The sequence below is a fragment of the Mugil cephalus genome, chromosome 6 (genome assembly GCF_022458985.1).
Source record: "Mugil cephalus isolate CIBA_MC_2020 chromosome 6, CIBA_Mcephalus_1.1, whole genome shotgun sequence".
Classification (NCBI taxonomy): Eukaryota; Metazoa; Chordata; class Actinopteri; order Mugiliformes; family Mugilidae; genus Mugil; species Mugil cephalus.
The window spans coordinates 5860773-5877197 of NC_061775.1; the positions used below are offsets into that span (position 1 = coordinate 5860773).

The window sequence follows — 16425 nt, forward strand, 5'->3', positions numbered from 1 at the left end:
GCAGTAAATGCGCATCGATTCATTGTTTAAATGAAGACCATCCTCTGTGGAAAACCAAGATCCTGAGCGCACAGGTCACACTGAAAAAACCGCAAGATACTAACACAAAACTGATGCGCATCTCATCACAGTAACCTTTTTTCTTTAGAAAGTATTATGCTGTTTTTCTTTGATTAAAACAGTTGTTACGCATAACATCTCGATTACATCACTGCTACAGGTTTACTCAGAGTGATAACGCACGCACCGTGGACGTGGTACGAAAGCGTGGAGAAATCCTTGGTAAACGGTTTTATATCGCGCACGTGGGATCTTGCAAAATTGGCGTCCAAATCTGAGAATTGGGTTACAACGACTATTACGGCGTTTTTATCTAGAGTTTATCCACCCTCAGAAACACGGACACTCTCTTCATTGGTTCTCGTGGCTCATTCAGACCAGTGGAGCTATTGGGTGTCAATCTGACAAAAAAAAAAGGGGGTGAGAGAGAGAGAGAGAGAGGGGGAGAGAGAAGAGACTCCTGGGATGCTAATGTCTGATCCTCACTGGGAGGATGCTATCGATCAGGCTTCCAAATGATTTCTCCTCCAGTTTGATAAACATGCAGATGTGCGCAATTCGACTTTTTTCTGCGTCTTTCGGGCATACGGAGAAGGTAGGTGTTACCAAATCTCTGCAGTTTAACCGGGTTTACAGCGCGTTGATGCTCACTGAGGCAGTGGACGCTTGTTTGCCCACTCATCGTTAAAGATTTAAACGGGATGTCAGTGCTGGTAATGCAGTTTTCGGCGGCTTATTGATTCTTATTTCGCCCCCTCTTCCCATGTGCGCAGGTGATGTGAGCAGCACTGCATGGGATAGCCGAGTGATCAATGCAGAACTCCCCAGCGCTGTTCGGGATGGTGAGCCACTGTCAAACCCCGACTTTCACAGACTTCGCCGGCTTGGCGCTTTCCGTGTACGGCGGCAAGACGGACATCTGCGCGCGACGGACCGGGAACGGTGGCTTTGGGTCCCAGATTTGCCGGAGCCCGCATGACATCCCGACGCACATGAACTGCGCGAGCCCGAAGCGACCCAACGCGTCCGAGGAAAAATCGCATGTGTCGGCCAAATCTCCGCGCTTGTGCTTCTCCCTGCCGCCGGTTCAAGGTAGGCTCAGGGCTCAGACGCTCCTCATGTGCGCACAGGAGTGTAATCAGTGCTGCTGAGGCGATTAAATGTTACAGTATGTGATTTCTGGACCTGAACGACAAACTAAATCTAGTTGCTATCTTTAAGAATAACAGCAGGATCAGTCTTTAAGCAATTAACAGTTACAAGTTATCTGAAATGCTGCCTCCACATGGCTCCTAGTCCGGAGCATCCTTTGATGCAGCTGTGCTCTGTGTTTGCAGTTTTGTGGATCAGGCTTGTTAATTAAACTCAGAGCTCACTTGGATCTCTGGCCAATTCATAAATATCACCAGTCAAAGTGAGTCAAAGTCCTCTCTCTTGCACACGGAGTCCATGTGAGAGGATTTACAGGAATAGCTGCCAAGCAATTGTACATTTCCTGTATCTGTTAACAAGCCAGTGTTTAGTGCATCATATGCGTTAAGAGTGTTTTTCACTGCATTTAACCACATGAGGACAATTTGATTTCAAATTAAAACAGTTTAAAACCGCATTTACAAAAAACAGTCCTGTCCTCTTTATTAAAGATACATGTTTAATTTGCTTAAAAATCCCCTTGTATTGTATTCCTTATGAAAAAAAACAAAAAAACATTTGGCACAGGCTAATCAGTTAAAGCCAAATCATTAAACAACAATTACACAGATGAAATGAGCACTGTCATGCAGAGAGCATCCAGAGTGGAAACTGGGGGTTGAGTCTCCGTGGAAGAAGCCTGCTCCATCCTGTTTAGAGGGAGTGTTGTTGTGGGAGGGTGGAGGCAATTACAGCCCCGTCTTAAATTATGATTAGACCGAACAGACTTTTATATTAGCAATCATCCTTGCAGCAAGAAGAAGATCAACGGATTTGATTGTTGTTTCTTCTCACTAAACACAAACCATATGTCTGCTGAATGCGTCTCAGCATTTATGAGTTCTCTCTCTTGGAGCGCAGTTGTGCCCTCAGCCCTCCGTCCCCAGCATCCCGAACCAGAATGAATCGTCTCATTGTCTTTGCAGCGCGTTTGAACTCGCTTCCCGTAAACTGTGAGAATGCAAGATGTGTTTGCGGATTATATTCTGACGATTAACTCTGAAGCAGAGCACGTACTTTTGCTGTGACCTCGGGAAGCAATTGAGTGACACTTAATGAATTAGAAAAGTTTTTAATCATTTTGTGAAGAGCAAAACGCAATTTATGTAGCTAATTAATTTACTTATTACATTTTACTCACTGTTTATGTGTGATTTTGCTCTCTTTCATACTTGTGCTGTATTCTAACCATTTTAGTTTTTTGTTTAAGTCGCTTTTGGTGAGCACAGAGTATGAAAGTGATCTCAGTACTCATCAGTCTTTTGTATCGTGCCTCATTTCAGGCTCATCGTATTACACACTCCCTTTTGGGGACAGGGCCGGAGTTTAAGCTGCTTTCTCAATCATTACTCTAGATTTATAGTGAAAGGAATCTCTGAACACGCTGTAATATTTATCCTAAAGGAAGTGAGACAGTGGAGGAAGAACTTACCTCAGACAGGCGATTTCTGACCTCTGGCCTGTGATTGCAAAACGTGGACTGTTAAAGTGATGTGTAATCCTCAGAGGAAAGTGTAGGACATTTAACTACTAGGAGACTTTTTCATTGAGTGCTGCTTTGTTGGTTTTCTAATTAGTCCCAGGCTGCAAATGCAAGCTGTTTGTGATTTTTTTTTTTTTTGTAATTATGTCAGAGTGCGCGCATGAGTGTTTATGTGTTATTAACTGAAGTATTTAATAGGTGAACAAAATGCAAAATTAGTTCAACAAAAAAGTGAGTGTATGAGATGATTGGGACTTTGATTTGTTTTTTTAAAGGTAAAAAATACATTGATTTTTAAACTCAGCAGCTTTAATGCGACTTTCTCGCCGGTCAACACTCGCCAGCGTGAATTCAAAGGAAGTCGTTCTTTATTTTTCTTTTCAGCCGACTGATGTCACACTCGGTGCTTAGCATTTCAAACCGTACCCACACTGCTTTTTGTGAGTGGAACAGCGGCTGATCATCCTAACACTGCAAGTCCACTGTGCTATAAATATTAGTGCCCACCAGCAAAGTAAATATTTAGCTTGCAAAGAATAACACTTGAACCCTTTCGCAAAAAGAATATCGGGCCTGAATGCGGTGTGTACTCTAGCATCATTTGATACCTGACTAAAGTTTCTCCTGGCCTGCGCGATGCTGCTGAGTCTGTGAGCTTATTTGAGGAAAATGTTTGAGTTAGAGGAGTGAGCGTGCTCTAGTCCCCCCCCCCCCCCCCCCCCCCCCCCCCACACCCTCTCAGATAAATGCAGGGGCCTGTCTGTTGATTCAGCCTGTAAAGAGATGAGTAATGGACTTTTGCATTTGATCATTGTCGGAACTTTTTATATTTCTTCGTCTGTTTTCTGTCTTGTCTTGCCAGCGCATACTGACACATGTCATGTTTTCCCTACATAAATCCCTTATACATTTAACATGCGCACCTGTATGCAAGCGCAAAAACCACCGCCGTGTATTTCTTACGTATAAAAACACATGCCACACACACATATACACACTTTTTTTTTTTTTTTTGTGAAGTGGCACTGGCGCAAACGTTGAATTCCCTTAAACTGACTTAGTTTCCTGTGTTTTCCCAAGCAGGATTTGTAGACGTCAGCCTGCGGGGCGATAATCTGACTGTTATGAGAAACAACCAGCCATTACTGTGCTGCTTTGACCCTCTACAGTGTCAAACTCTTAATGACAGCTTCCCAGTAGCTTGTGAATAGTTTTGGTTGTGAGGCAGGCATTAAGAGCTTTTGGTAAGGTCAGCTATTCTAATCAAACTTTGTGGTTTACTTATTATCCAGTATAGAAAGAAGAGTTGGCACCGATTTTGTCTGTAAGACAGTAGAAAAGCTGCACGAGATAGATGTCATTAAGAGCTCAGCGGTATGGTCTCCTCATAAAGGTTTTTATATATGAGTCATTGCATTTTCCGAAGAAATATTCATCTCATTCATCATCAGAGTCATCAGAAATATGGGGCTCAACTCAACCTGAAAGCAAACTGGTGAAAAATATCTGCATTTCTTCCTTCAGTGGAGACTTTCATCGGAATAAATCACCAGATTTGTGTCACATAAAATGTTTATATAACCATAATTCTGGGAAAATGTTTGCTTCAGCTGTTTCAAGGAGTTTAAAATTTCTTAAAAAGCTTAGAATTACTTTAAGTCTGGCTTTGATGCGTGCACAGACTTATTTATCAGATTTGTCCTGGATTTCGGTATAGGGGTTGTATTTTAAGACGTTGCGAAAGACATTTTGCTGAGGGCTGAAGTGAATCCCAAATCTTTAGAAGGTATCCCCTTAATGGATGGTTCATGATTAACGTATTGAGAATTTAGAGCTGTATGAGGCTCTTTGGAAGAAATAAGAACATCCTGGACCATGCTGTCATAGTCGGGCTTGACATATAACAATGAACTGAAAGATTTTAAAGAAGATGCTGTTAAGAAAACTAGGAATATTTGGTCGACCCTAATCATTCCAGTCACAACAGCTAATTAAATTATGTATCAGAAGGAATTATTCCATAAATCCCTTTTGCCCAGTTTATGAGTGGAACAGGAAACTTCACGCCAAAACCATCTTACAAATCTTTCTTTTGCTGCGCTCTCTTGTAATTGACTATATTAATTCTAGCAGAGTAGAAAATTGGTGTCAGTTAAATCTTGGTTCGTCCCTCAGGATTTCGATACCAATATAATCACTGCGCTTTTATCCCAAAACAAATACTAAATATTTTTCCCGTTGCCGGACTGTCAGCAAGTCACTGAATCCATCTGCAGATGGTTGAAAAGATTCAAATTGAGCACTGAAATATGGATTTACTCTGTGTGGTTGATGCCTGACAGGACGACCGAGGGTCTCGACAGCGCTCGTGGTCAGTGTGCCAAAGAGTAGTAGCAGTGAAGCAAACCTATAGCAACTTTCTCCCCCAGATGTTGTGAAAGACTGATCAGAAACACTTGGAAGAGATTTGACCTTTCATTGAACTTTCTCTGCTGAGGTTGACCAAGAGTATTTTTTAGATAGTCAAAGGGTTCTGCAGTACATATTTTGCTGCGTGTGCCAAGCTTTGCTTTAAAAGGAATGCGTCAACAAAAACCGACACACGGACATCTCTCCTTCTGGGCCCGTGCTCCTAAATCACGCGGCAGTGTGCGTGCGGATGTGATTATGTATGTAAAAGTAGTACGCCGATGGTGGCATTCTTTTCACGCGTTCTCTCGCCAGTCGCTAGATTTCCCATGAGCTAAACCGCCTCAGCCCATTACGCTGCATTTTGCATGAGCTCAACGGTGAGTTATGGGCAAATGTGAGGGTGCTGCCTGGGAAGGGTGTTGCAGTGTGTAATGTTTGCAGCATGTTCCACTGATTCATAAAGCGGAGGTCCGGTGATGATTCTGCAGCGGTATTCCCGTAAACCCCCTGTCTGTCTGAGAAGCCGAGGAGGGAATGCTGGGTAATGGAATGAGAGCACTCGGTGAGTCACGGTCACTAAAGACGAAGTCGTGATCCGGCATCTGCTCGGGGCTGAGTCACCTCAGTCAAACCTGGCCAGAGATGAGCATGACGCGCGTGGAAACGAGAGATATGGAGGGACGAGTGTTGCGTCAGCTTGACTGAGGTTTGATGCGAAGAGAGATTTATGGGAGGTTGTGACACTTTCTGCTTGATTTTCATTAGAAGCAGTCGTCTGAAGTCGCAAAGTGAACATGTGACCTTACAAACCCGCAAACAGTCACAAAAGCCGGAACGCTTAGCTGCGCCGTCCCTTTCCTTCTGCATCAGGCAAATGTCAAATGTTCTCATTTTTATATGACCAGTGTGGTATGACTATGGCATCTCACTCTAACCAAAGGCATCCTGGCTTTCTTTCTGCCAATGAATCCAAACAGTCACATAGCGAAAATATGATCGGGTTTGAGTAAGTGTCGAAACATCTCTGGAATACCAGAGGAAATGTGCTCGAGGCTTCAGCTTAATCAAGAAAAAGCTGCGGAGTTGGCTCAGATATGTCATAAAAGCGGTATTTTTAGCCCAAAGCGTGCCTCCAGAAGCGCTCGCAATAGTTTCACACACTTGCTGATGAGTGGAGAATGATCTGCCAGGTCTGGTGAATCACGCCAGATTTGTTTCAGAAAGTTAAAAGATAAAGAGTCTACTCTGCATTTCTCCTGTTCCATTTGTCTGGATACGCATGCTACGGCTGACCACAGGTCCATAGAGCCTGCATTACTCATGCATTTTCAGACGGCAGCGACTCCTCTCACAGACCTCTCCGTCTATGACTTAGCACATGGGTGGGTTTTTGATTTACATCTCGGCTGTGCCACTTGCTGTTCTTGGCTCGGTGCTACTGTGTTTCATCAAAGAAAAATGAGCTTCACTCTGACTGTGGCAGTTGAAGCGGCCATCCGCCACCGTGCTGCCTCTGCCAGAGAGAGGCTGAGAGCTTTCTGGGCCCTCACAGCTGTCAGCCAGAGAGAGACGGACGGACAGGCGGAAAGAAAACGAGGCACGGCAAGATATGCACATAAAGATGAGGGCTTCATTGACCTCCCTAAACGAGGAGCAGTGACAGATTGTGCGAGCATGAAAGGACAATGTTGGTCATCTTCCACCAGGGAGCACGCTGCTGTCAGCAGTTCATTTGTGATCAAGTCGTGAGTAATGTTACCAACACGTAGGAGTCGCTGACTATACATCAGAGTTTTGTACACTAATCATTTAAAAAAAAAAGTCTCGAATGCACAAATACAAATAGGCTGAACATTTAAATTCTGTCTGAACCTTCCCCTTTTATGAGACTGGTCACGTTGGAGATTAATCAGCCAGCCAATCAGACGCTGGCTTCAACTGAGTGGTCAGAAACAAATGGGCAAACACAATTCGAGCCGAGGCTGTTTTAATGCCTTCATTAGAGCGGAGGAGAAAGCAGCCAAAATGCTTGAGTTTTATCCTCTCTCTTGTTCTCTTTCTGTCTCTGCCAGGAAGCTGCCATGGGGCAGTGCCCAGTCAGCTCCCTGCACCATTGGCTGGCGCTGCCCCAGAGGACTATGAAAGACATTATAAAGTCTAATAGTGCAGTTTATATATTTTATTAGCGCTCGTTAATCGAAGCCCAGCGTTCTGGAAGAATTAGTTATTCTCTAGTCATGGGCAATGCAACCCGGTCCCAGCGCTGTATTAACTCACTTACCAAGACTAATAAGTGCACAAAGCCACGTTAGAGTGAAAGTTGTTTGGATAAAAAAAGTACTTCACTGTTTTTTTTTTCCTCTGTGAGTGATCTGGGTAGACATCAATCATAAAGCCTTAGCGTGACTACTTGCACTTCTCTACGCTGTTGATTTGGACTCAAGAAATTCATGTGTGCATTAAGTATTGGCAGAAATAAATCTGTATGCATTATTGTCCCAGATCAGGAGCCAAGTTTCATCACAGTTGATATTTATTGATTTTTTTCTTCTTTTTTTTTTTTTTCCAAGCGCTGACTATCAGAATTTATTATATATGAGTAATATCATCCTATTCATCCAAATCAGCGATGTAGCACAGGTGGACTAGTGTCTTGTCGAACTCTTTCTTTTTCAGCAGAAAATCTGGACAACACAGTTATGCGGGCTGGGAGGAAGTGGAGGATTTTGGGAAAGCGAGGCTGGTGTCCGGTTCAGGTTAATGCTTGTAAGTCCAAGTTGCAGGGAGCCGGGAGCGTCGCCAGGCCGACTCTGGATGTTAATAAACTTTAGGGGCTCGATGCCAACACTGTGATCTGCGACGCTCAGGGTTATTTTTACAGACTTTTTACAGACAATTATATTTGAGGCCGTTTGTCCGAGGCCTAATGTCGGAGCAGCCAGATAGTGTATGTGATAAGAAGATGCAATTTCCCAAGATGTTGTGTGATGGAGTTTTTTTTTTTTCATTGTGTGGGAATATATTCTGTATGGGAACTTCCCATGAAACACTGAAAGACAACAGATTTTCCCTGCGTTATTTTAATACAGGTTCATTAAATGCATTTTTCCCCAAGAATGTTAAGTTCTTCCACACAGCCTTGAACCTTAACACCTGGTAGTTATCTCACTCCAACCACGGACAGATGATTGCCTGAAGGATGCAACTTTTTAAAAGGGGAAAGTACTCATTATTAAGTTATATTTGTACGGCACTTTCTTAACAAACTCTTATGAGTTTATTCTCTTTTGTGCGTTTGTTTAATCGTTATTGATGGACAAGCTGCCAAACAGGGAGTTTGGCAGCTGGAGTCCAAAATGAATCTGGCCTGTAACTGCTGCGCTGATGTCACTACCTACCAGAGGTTCAGGCTTCATTTCACGAATGCTCCAGCATCTACGTTCAGACGTTTCCACCGCAAACCCGACAGTTATACTGCGGCTTCTGTATTATTATGTTTAGTCTCTTATGCGTTGTGTACATAAAATTGTATTTGAGTGACTCTCTGCTGTCTGGCTCCGTTGGCGTTGTCGCCCTGGTGTCCTAACAAGGGGAGAAATGGCTGGAAGTATTTTTTGAAGACCCTCAGTCCTCCTTTGATTTACTGTTGCCAAGATTAAACGTGCCACTCCTTTTGTCTGTTTGTACTCACATGGACTTTGCAGTAAGTGTGTAAAATGGGTCCATATTACACTGAGTAATAGCCTCAGTATGCAGTCTTCATTAGCATGCTTAACATTCCCCCCAAGACCCAGAAGTCGGCTCCTATAATACACTGCTTAACACAAACATCATGTTGTACGCTTACGATCTCTTATGGGCCTCGCTGGTGCTTGATTTAGTAGCGAGGCCGTTTGCGCACGCGTGCTGCGCATGTTTGTGTGTGTGTTAGTGTTTGGGTCAAAGTGGAGGACAAGATGGACAAGTTGAACTCTGGACATGAAAAGTTAATAAAAGAAACACTTTCTGCCAACCAATTGTAGTAGGGATCCAATTGAAGACTCTAGTGAAGAGGTTATTGCATTGTGGTGCACAATGTTTTTGTTTTTGGCTCGAGGAGAAAGTGTGTCGCAACACTGGTCAGCCACTTGTTGCGTGTTTCCAAAGCAGGACACTCAACTTTGTTTTTGAAAGTGAGAAATCTCAGCACTTGGCAAAATAAATGCAGAGTCACTGATAATCTCAACAATCGTATCAGTCATCGGTGATATATTGTCGTCATTCAGTGTTTTGGGACGGTTATTGTTTTTTTTTTATACTGTTTGTAGGCAAGAGTTTGTCTTAAAAACAGCACATGATAAATCTGGATTTCCTTCATATTTAATAAAGCTGCTGCAGGGTCAGTTGTGATAAAAATAGAGGTTGAAAGGTTTGGGCCTAATGTGAACCAGCTTGTGGTGGTCTGGCCTGACGTGTACACCTTCATCCCCCGTCTCAACGTACAACCTTTACAGCAAAGCCAAAATCCATCAAGAAGAGCTTCATTCACCTTGAAACCGATACGCTGAGATCCTTGGTTACACGCAGACAAGACATTTGAGTTCACATGCTTCAGTTACAAAAATCTTTCCTGTAGCAGGAAATGTCTCTTATATATATCACCGAGAGTTTTTGACATGAATATTTAGGATGAGTACCTGGCTTTTTCCCCAGAATGTCCTCACTAAAGCTGAGTCACAGATTTAGTGGACTGATAGAGTGAAGAAAGGAGAGGGGAGAGAGATTTCTCCAGTCTATTCTGTTTTTCTAACTTTTGCCCTTAAAAAGCAAGCTCCCAGCACACGTTGACTAATGCCGATAAAAAGACTAATCAGGCACTTTCAGCTCGTATCGACAGTGATCTAATAGGCATGTGTTTGAAAGTTGAAATGAATTAGGCAGCGTCAGAGCCGTGACAGCCAGGTGCTGAGCACTTGGCTCGGTGCAGCGGAGCCTCAGCCAATTGGAAAATGCTTTGCAGAATTTATCTGCACCCTTCTCCCTTGACAAATTATTTTATTGTTCCTACACAGTTGGTTTTCATTTAGGCTCTTGGCTAATGATAGTTTGAGAGCATGTGCACTATTGTTATTCCTTTGTTCGACATAGATACCCTAACTGGAAGTGTTCACATCTGATAGCATGATGCAGTGCAACAGAAACCACCCAAAACACGACACACAGAAGGGAGAATATATACAGATGGTGCACAGACTGGGATTTTTCTTTACCGTTGCTAAAAAGGCTGACCTCGATATGCTTATTATTTGACTTATGCTCTGTGTACCTTCGTGACGTGACCTTGCTGGTTGTCTATCAACCCGGTAATGCTGCTTCCTCAAGGAACAACTCCTGTATAATCTCCCCTCGGCGAACTCCAAACCCCAACTCCAAAACCTTTAATCACATTATTCAGTGTGTCTCATGTACCGGGACCAGTGGATGTGCTGTGTGAGCGCTGCAGATGGGAGAGATAGGGCGAAGCTCGCCCCGCGTCCGAGCCGTGCACTCTGACTGACCCGAGCCCAGTACATCAGGACTAGGCCGCTAATCTTTTACAAATGCTAGGAGTCTCCATGACCGGGCCCTCGCTGAGATGGCTTAGTCAAAACAGCCCCGCTGCTCCTGAACACAACCTCAGCCCCTAGCTTAATTCAAACGCTGATTAACTAACAAATACCTGCTGCTTGTTCCACGGCATTACACAGGCCGGTGCGCTCTGCTGTGCTCCATGGACTTTGACAGTGTGTTTTCTGTTCTGTAGATGAACACACAGACCTACTGTGTTACAGGCCTTTTTCGGGAGGAATTGATGGTAAAACGATACAGGTCACGTTAAGCGAGCGGGAATAAACAGAGAAATGCTGCACTGAATGAAGAAGCTTTTATTGTTTGAGCTTTCATTACACGTCTGTCTGCTGAGCTGGAAAACGACCATATAAATAAAAGTTTAGCAATGTCACTGAACTGTATTGTGCAAACGCTCGGTACTACGGGATATAAACAAAAATAAAATGGATTGTCCAATAAATTGACATGTTTTCTTTTCCCCTTGTTAGCATTTCATACACTCAAATAGCAATTTAAAATGTGAAAATAAATCTCCAAAATCATTAAGGAACCGTTCACCCCTGAAAAATATAATCCAAACAGATTTTGACTGCCTGACACAATTGTGATTTAGCTGAGTGGCGGTTGCGTGATCGCAGCGTCTCTTGCCAGTTTACTGATGAACAGATAAACAAATATTTGTGAGAAATGATAAATAATGGCCATTTGTCAAGTATCATATTTCAACCCATTATGAAGTCACCTACACAGCCCCGGTTTTTAACAGCATCTGCTGGTTTCACTGCCGATCGCACTTCCTATCGAAGTAAATATCACTTAATGACTGGACTAAGTATGTTTATATATCTGCACTGACATTGATGCAGACTGTATTCCAACTTGAGACTGAAATGGTTTCAATGGTTTGTATTTGAATAAATGGATAAACATGTCAGTCATTTCTATGCATCTGTGGTGTTTACATTTTCCCGGTGCTCGCGTCTGATTGCACAGAAATAGCAAAGCACTACTGGCACGCAGCATAAATTGGTAGTATTTGTCTGCATTTATACACATTTCTTTTATTTGTTGATTTTGTTTTTGTTGAGTGCAATTTGATACGCTGGGAATAATAAATCTGCCACAATTCTTGCAATAACACAGTCATTATTGTTCCAAAGAATGCAGCTTTTTATTCCAGCTAGTAAAAAAAAAAAGTGGAAGTTCAACAGTAATTACATACTGAAGATGAAGCAAGGATGTACTTTAGTTTGAGGGCTGTAAAATGGCTGTAGTAAAAAAAAAGGAGGGGAAAAAAAAAAAGAGAAAGTTTAATGTATAGCCCCCAAAACCGCACTTCGGCAAAAGTCAACAGGGCTTGGTAGCCGTGCCCTTGATAGCTTTAGCTGCGCATGTAAATGCATAGCTTACCACAGCGATCACTTTTACAGTGCCAGACCTGTCATTTGACACGAAAATATGGCCAATCTAGGCCACTGTAAAGATGCCAGTCTTCTACAAGCCTCGAGAGCTCTGAGCCATGAAGGAGTCCAGCGAGAGAGGCAAAGCATCAGTATATGCACAGTGCCGCCTGCCAAAGTACACTCATTTAACAGCACAAAAAGACTTGCACTGAGAACCCGCATGTTTATGTTAGGGATGATGTAAAATGGCCAGAATTCACGTTTCACATCAAATTTCTCTTTTAGGATTTGCTTCTCTCAATTTTTACGTGCAAGGAAACAAACATTTGCATTTCAAAGTTCTTCAAATAAAAATAAATGAAAAGCAAACCCTTTTATGGGTTTGGAGACTATATTGGAAAACAGGTCAGGGGCGAAATGAATATTTTTTATGGTTCATAAAAGAGCTTCACAATGAATGCCAGGTTATGTGAAAGGCTTGACACATGGTACAGGCCAGAGCCCTTCGAGATTCCCTCTTTATTCAGCCCTTACACCCTCTGGCAGAGAGCAGCCAAGCAACACACATGGCACAGGCCAAGATCCAAATGAAGAATGATTTCTTTATTTCTGCTTGTTATCATCTGATTAGGCTCCTTGTCACCACCGACCTATCCAAAAACCTATCAGCCCACTGCTTTCATTTTTTCCTTTCGGGTTTATCATGCTCAAACTGATGTAAAATTAATTCAGCTCTGGGGGGAATCTGTGTCTCTATTAAAAAAGCAGACAAAAGAAAGATGACTTAATATGCCGACTAGCTTCAAATAGTTATGCATACTCCAAACACTGTGTGGTATGCCGTATCTATGACTACGCGCGAGTGTTAGGCAGGCCAACGTAATATATATTTCTGCCCAACGTGCCATACCTTCCAAAATTGTTATGCGACATGACAACAACCGCGAACATACAGCCAACAACAAGTGTGCAGCAACGAGCTCCTGCTGCTGATAGGACAGGAGTGTTCATGGGAGTTGGTCTGGGTTTATATGGGGGGACAGAGGACACTGAGACAACTTAAAACTAAAGTAAAATCGCAGTTTCTCTTAGATGCTTAGAACGACCTGGTTATGTAGATTTTCAATCTCTTCACGTAATCCCTGTCATGTAAGTTTATTGTGTTGAGATCAGGGCTCTGTGGAGGCCACATTGTTTGTTACAGGGCTCCTTGTTTTGTGTGTGGCAGCAGATACTTCATTTTGAGCCCTGCATGTAGCATTGTTGAATGGATTTTGGACAGATCATATGTCTCCCAGACTGTGTTAAGTAATAGATAAAAATCTAAGCATATAAATTGCCTAACACCATAATGTCCTGGGAAATGAACTAGTTTTTGCATAGTGTTCTGTATATCTTGAATGAAAGCGAGATGAATGATAAACATGTAATATCATAATCCAAAGATACATTTCTTTATATATGAAAAGCAGTTGTAAACAGTAGGGATTCAATGGAAATGCCTCGTAGGTTTCAAAGCCTTTACCAGCAAAACTCTTTAGGAAAGGAAAGGAACTCTTTAGCTCCTCTTGGTCCGCAGCAGAGAGATGATGTCTATGGTCTATTGGATACCTAGAACAATAACAAAAAAAAAAAAATCACAGTTCTTGCTATATTGTCAAAATTATTCATCGCATTGCCAGTTTAATGATAGATCGCTGAAGATGGGGCGCACACATTTAAAACAAGTCCTAGGTTTTGACCCGGAGCTCAGTGCGGCTATAATGATCTCTGACTCACATGGCGAAGGGACGCAGTGAGAGCAGAAATCATAACAAAGGGAATCTTATTACAGCCATTAAACAAGAGAAGGGAAAACACAGAAGGCCTTTAATGCCTGGACACTGAAAATGCTGACGCAGTGAGAATATATTCGCTCATAAAGCTCTTTGATGGTGGCCCTGTCCGTTCCAGCACACGGGGCTCTTGTCTGTGTAAATAGCTGTGTATTGACCTCCCGCCGCACAAGATTGAATGTGTTTCCATAGGTGTCATTTGGTACCGTTTTGGGTTTTTTTACGGGCCCCGCTGCGCCTCGGTCCCTGTAACCGCGGGGGCTCAGGAGTCATGCCATCACTTCTCAAGCGGTGGCCGGCAGTGAGCTCTTCCTGAGGCTGCGGACGAGGGGCGGACTGCGGACTGCAGCCCCCTCATCCTTCTCACAGCACCATTGTGGCGCTCTGTTTGAAGTTAAGTGATATATTCATGGTGGACTGTCCATCTCGAGTTACACGGAGCGCGCGTTCCTGTCGGCGTGTGTGTGTTGTGAGGGGGGGTGGTCCTCAATACCGAAGCCATCGGTGACTGAGGACTCCCCACACAATAAAAGAATGGGATTGCTGACTTCCTTAGGTATGTGTGGTTTGAAACTCAACACAGATTTGCTCAGTGGAAAACCTGGGGCCCTCTCTTATTTATTCTGTATATTTATGAAAACCCCAATTCTGTGGTGCCCTCTGAGTCAGCGAGGTGGTCCCCGGGCCGGGTTACGGTCATTTTTTAGCTGCGTTAATACCCTTTGGTGGCAGACTTCTGTGCAATAGCAGATTTCCTCACTGGTGGTTTGAATCAGTTACAGAGCATTAGCCATTTTGCTATGTGTGTCAAAAGTGTCCACAGCTGCAAAATAATGACTTCAGTCCTTAATCTTCCAGCCTTTTCACTTATATATAGTGCCATCAATCTTGAAACTGTTGAGGAAAATATTCCCAGACAAATGATATTGTCAGCAAGTTAAAAAAAAAAAAAAAAAAACATTTTTAACAGTTCATTATTGGATATTGATTGCTCCGCAGTTAGTTTGTCTGCCATTATTGAGCACTGAAAAACTTTTTCTGGTGTCACATTACCTGAGTGTGAGAGATGACATTAGTCGTGAGGACACACAGCTTCCTTTGTGTCCCGAAATGTAAGGATACAGAAACCGGCGTCACGAAACGGCACCGACAATTAAATGAAAAACAAAGCCATGCCTCCGCTTTCAACGCGAATGGCGGCCTTCTGAAAAACATATTCTCCTCAAAGGACTGTGTTTTCAGGTTGAGCTAAACCCCAGCGGTCCTGACTAACTAATATTCATCGCGGACACCGTGGAGAAGCACTGACCCCGGCTTTAAGCAGGAACTTCAAAAGCCGATGCAATTACTATGCATGCTTTGAACATATCATTTTCACAGAGCAACATTCCATTATTCTTCCTGCGCTAAAACAACAAAAAAGTCAGAAAGAAGTAGGAAGTGAAATTGGATTCCTCTTTTGGTTCCTGAAACATCTGGTTTGGCCCTTGTTTTAAACAACTAGCATCCCCTCTGAGGATAACAGAAGGTTATGTGCACTGTGTGTAGGTAACAGAATAATCATTTTCAAATGTTGCTCCATCCAAATGTGATCTAATTACCGACACTTAAATTCAACCTCTCAGTCGGACCACCGACCATCAAGGGAATTTTCGTCCAGACGCTTCGCTAACTATTCATTTATATCTCCCCCACTGCTGCCTCTAAACCATTAAAAACTATACAGTAATTGCTGCAAATTGATCACTTGTTTTACAGAAGTCTTATAAATTTCCCCTCTTGTCAAACTGTAATCGATGGCAGGAGGCGGTGCTGGGCGAGAAGAAGAGAGAGTATCTGTCAGGCGGGCTTCGGTGCGCCAGCTACATGGAGATACTCTCATGTTGTGCGGTTGAGTTTGGCCACTGTCATTTCCGAGGAATTTCCTGCCATCTGTGTTCAATCGAATTCTCTCACAGATCTGGGCCTGCTTGTAAATATTGGGTGCCGGCTGAAAAGGGCTCAGGGAGCACTGCGAGCACAGACAGGCTTTTGGACCGTAACAAACCAGGCCACTGGCACAGGGATGAGTGAGGCCAACAAAGCCTCATTAATCAGAGCTGCAGTAGGTCGGCGTAATAAACGGCGGTCCTGGAAAGAGATGCTTCGATATCTGAGATTACTTACAAGGACGATCGTTTCCACTGATGTGGCTTATTTTTAGCGCCGCTCGCGAGAGGCATGTCTCTGGAGCGGGCAGCAGGTTAGCTGACCGCCACTTTGCTCCAGAGCGAAGTATCTCAAGGAGGCTGGAGTGACATCAAATTCAGATGCACACGCTGCCAAGAGGAAAATAATTTGACATCCACCTGACTTTTCCTCCACTTCCACCACCACCAAGGCCAAAGCTTTTCCAGTGAAATATTTTTCCAAGATTGATTGACACAAAGTTTTGCCCAGACATGAATGTTTA

At 43.3% G+C, this 16425-nt stretch overlaps 1 protein-coding gene across 2 annotated transcripts in view; it reads left to right on the top strand.

Annotated features, from left to right (window-relative positions):
* Positions 1-517: 517 nt before the first annotated feature.
* The window catches only part of LOC125009324 (zinc finger protein GLIS1), a 65455-nt gene continuing 49547 nt past the window's right edge, over positions 518-16425 (top strand). For both annotated transcript variants that reach the window (XM_047587197.1, XM_047587198.1), the window contains exons 1-2: positions 518-655; positions 834-1152. In XM_047587197.1, coding sequence (XP_047443153.1) covers positions 873-1152 — 280 coding nt within the window. In that variant the 5' untranslated portion in view covers positions 518-655; positions 834-872. The remainder of the gene's footprint in view (positions 656-833; positions 1153-16425) is intronic.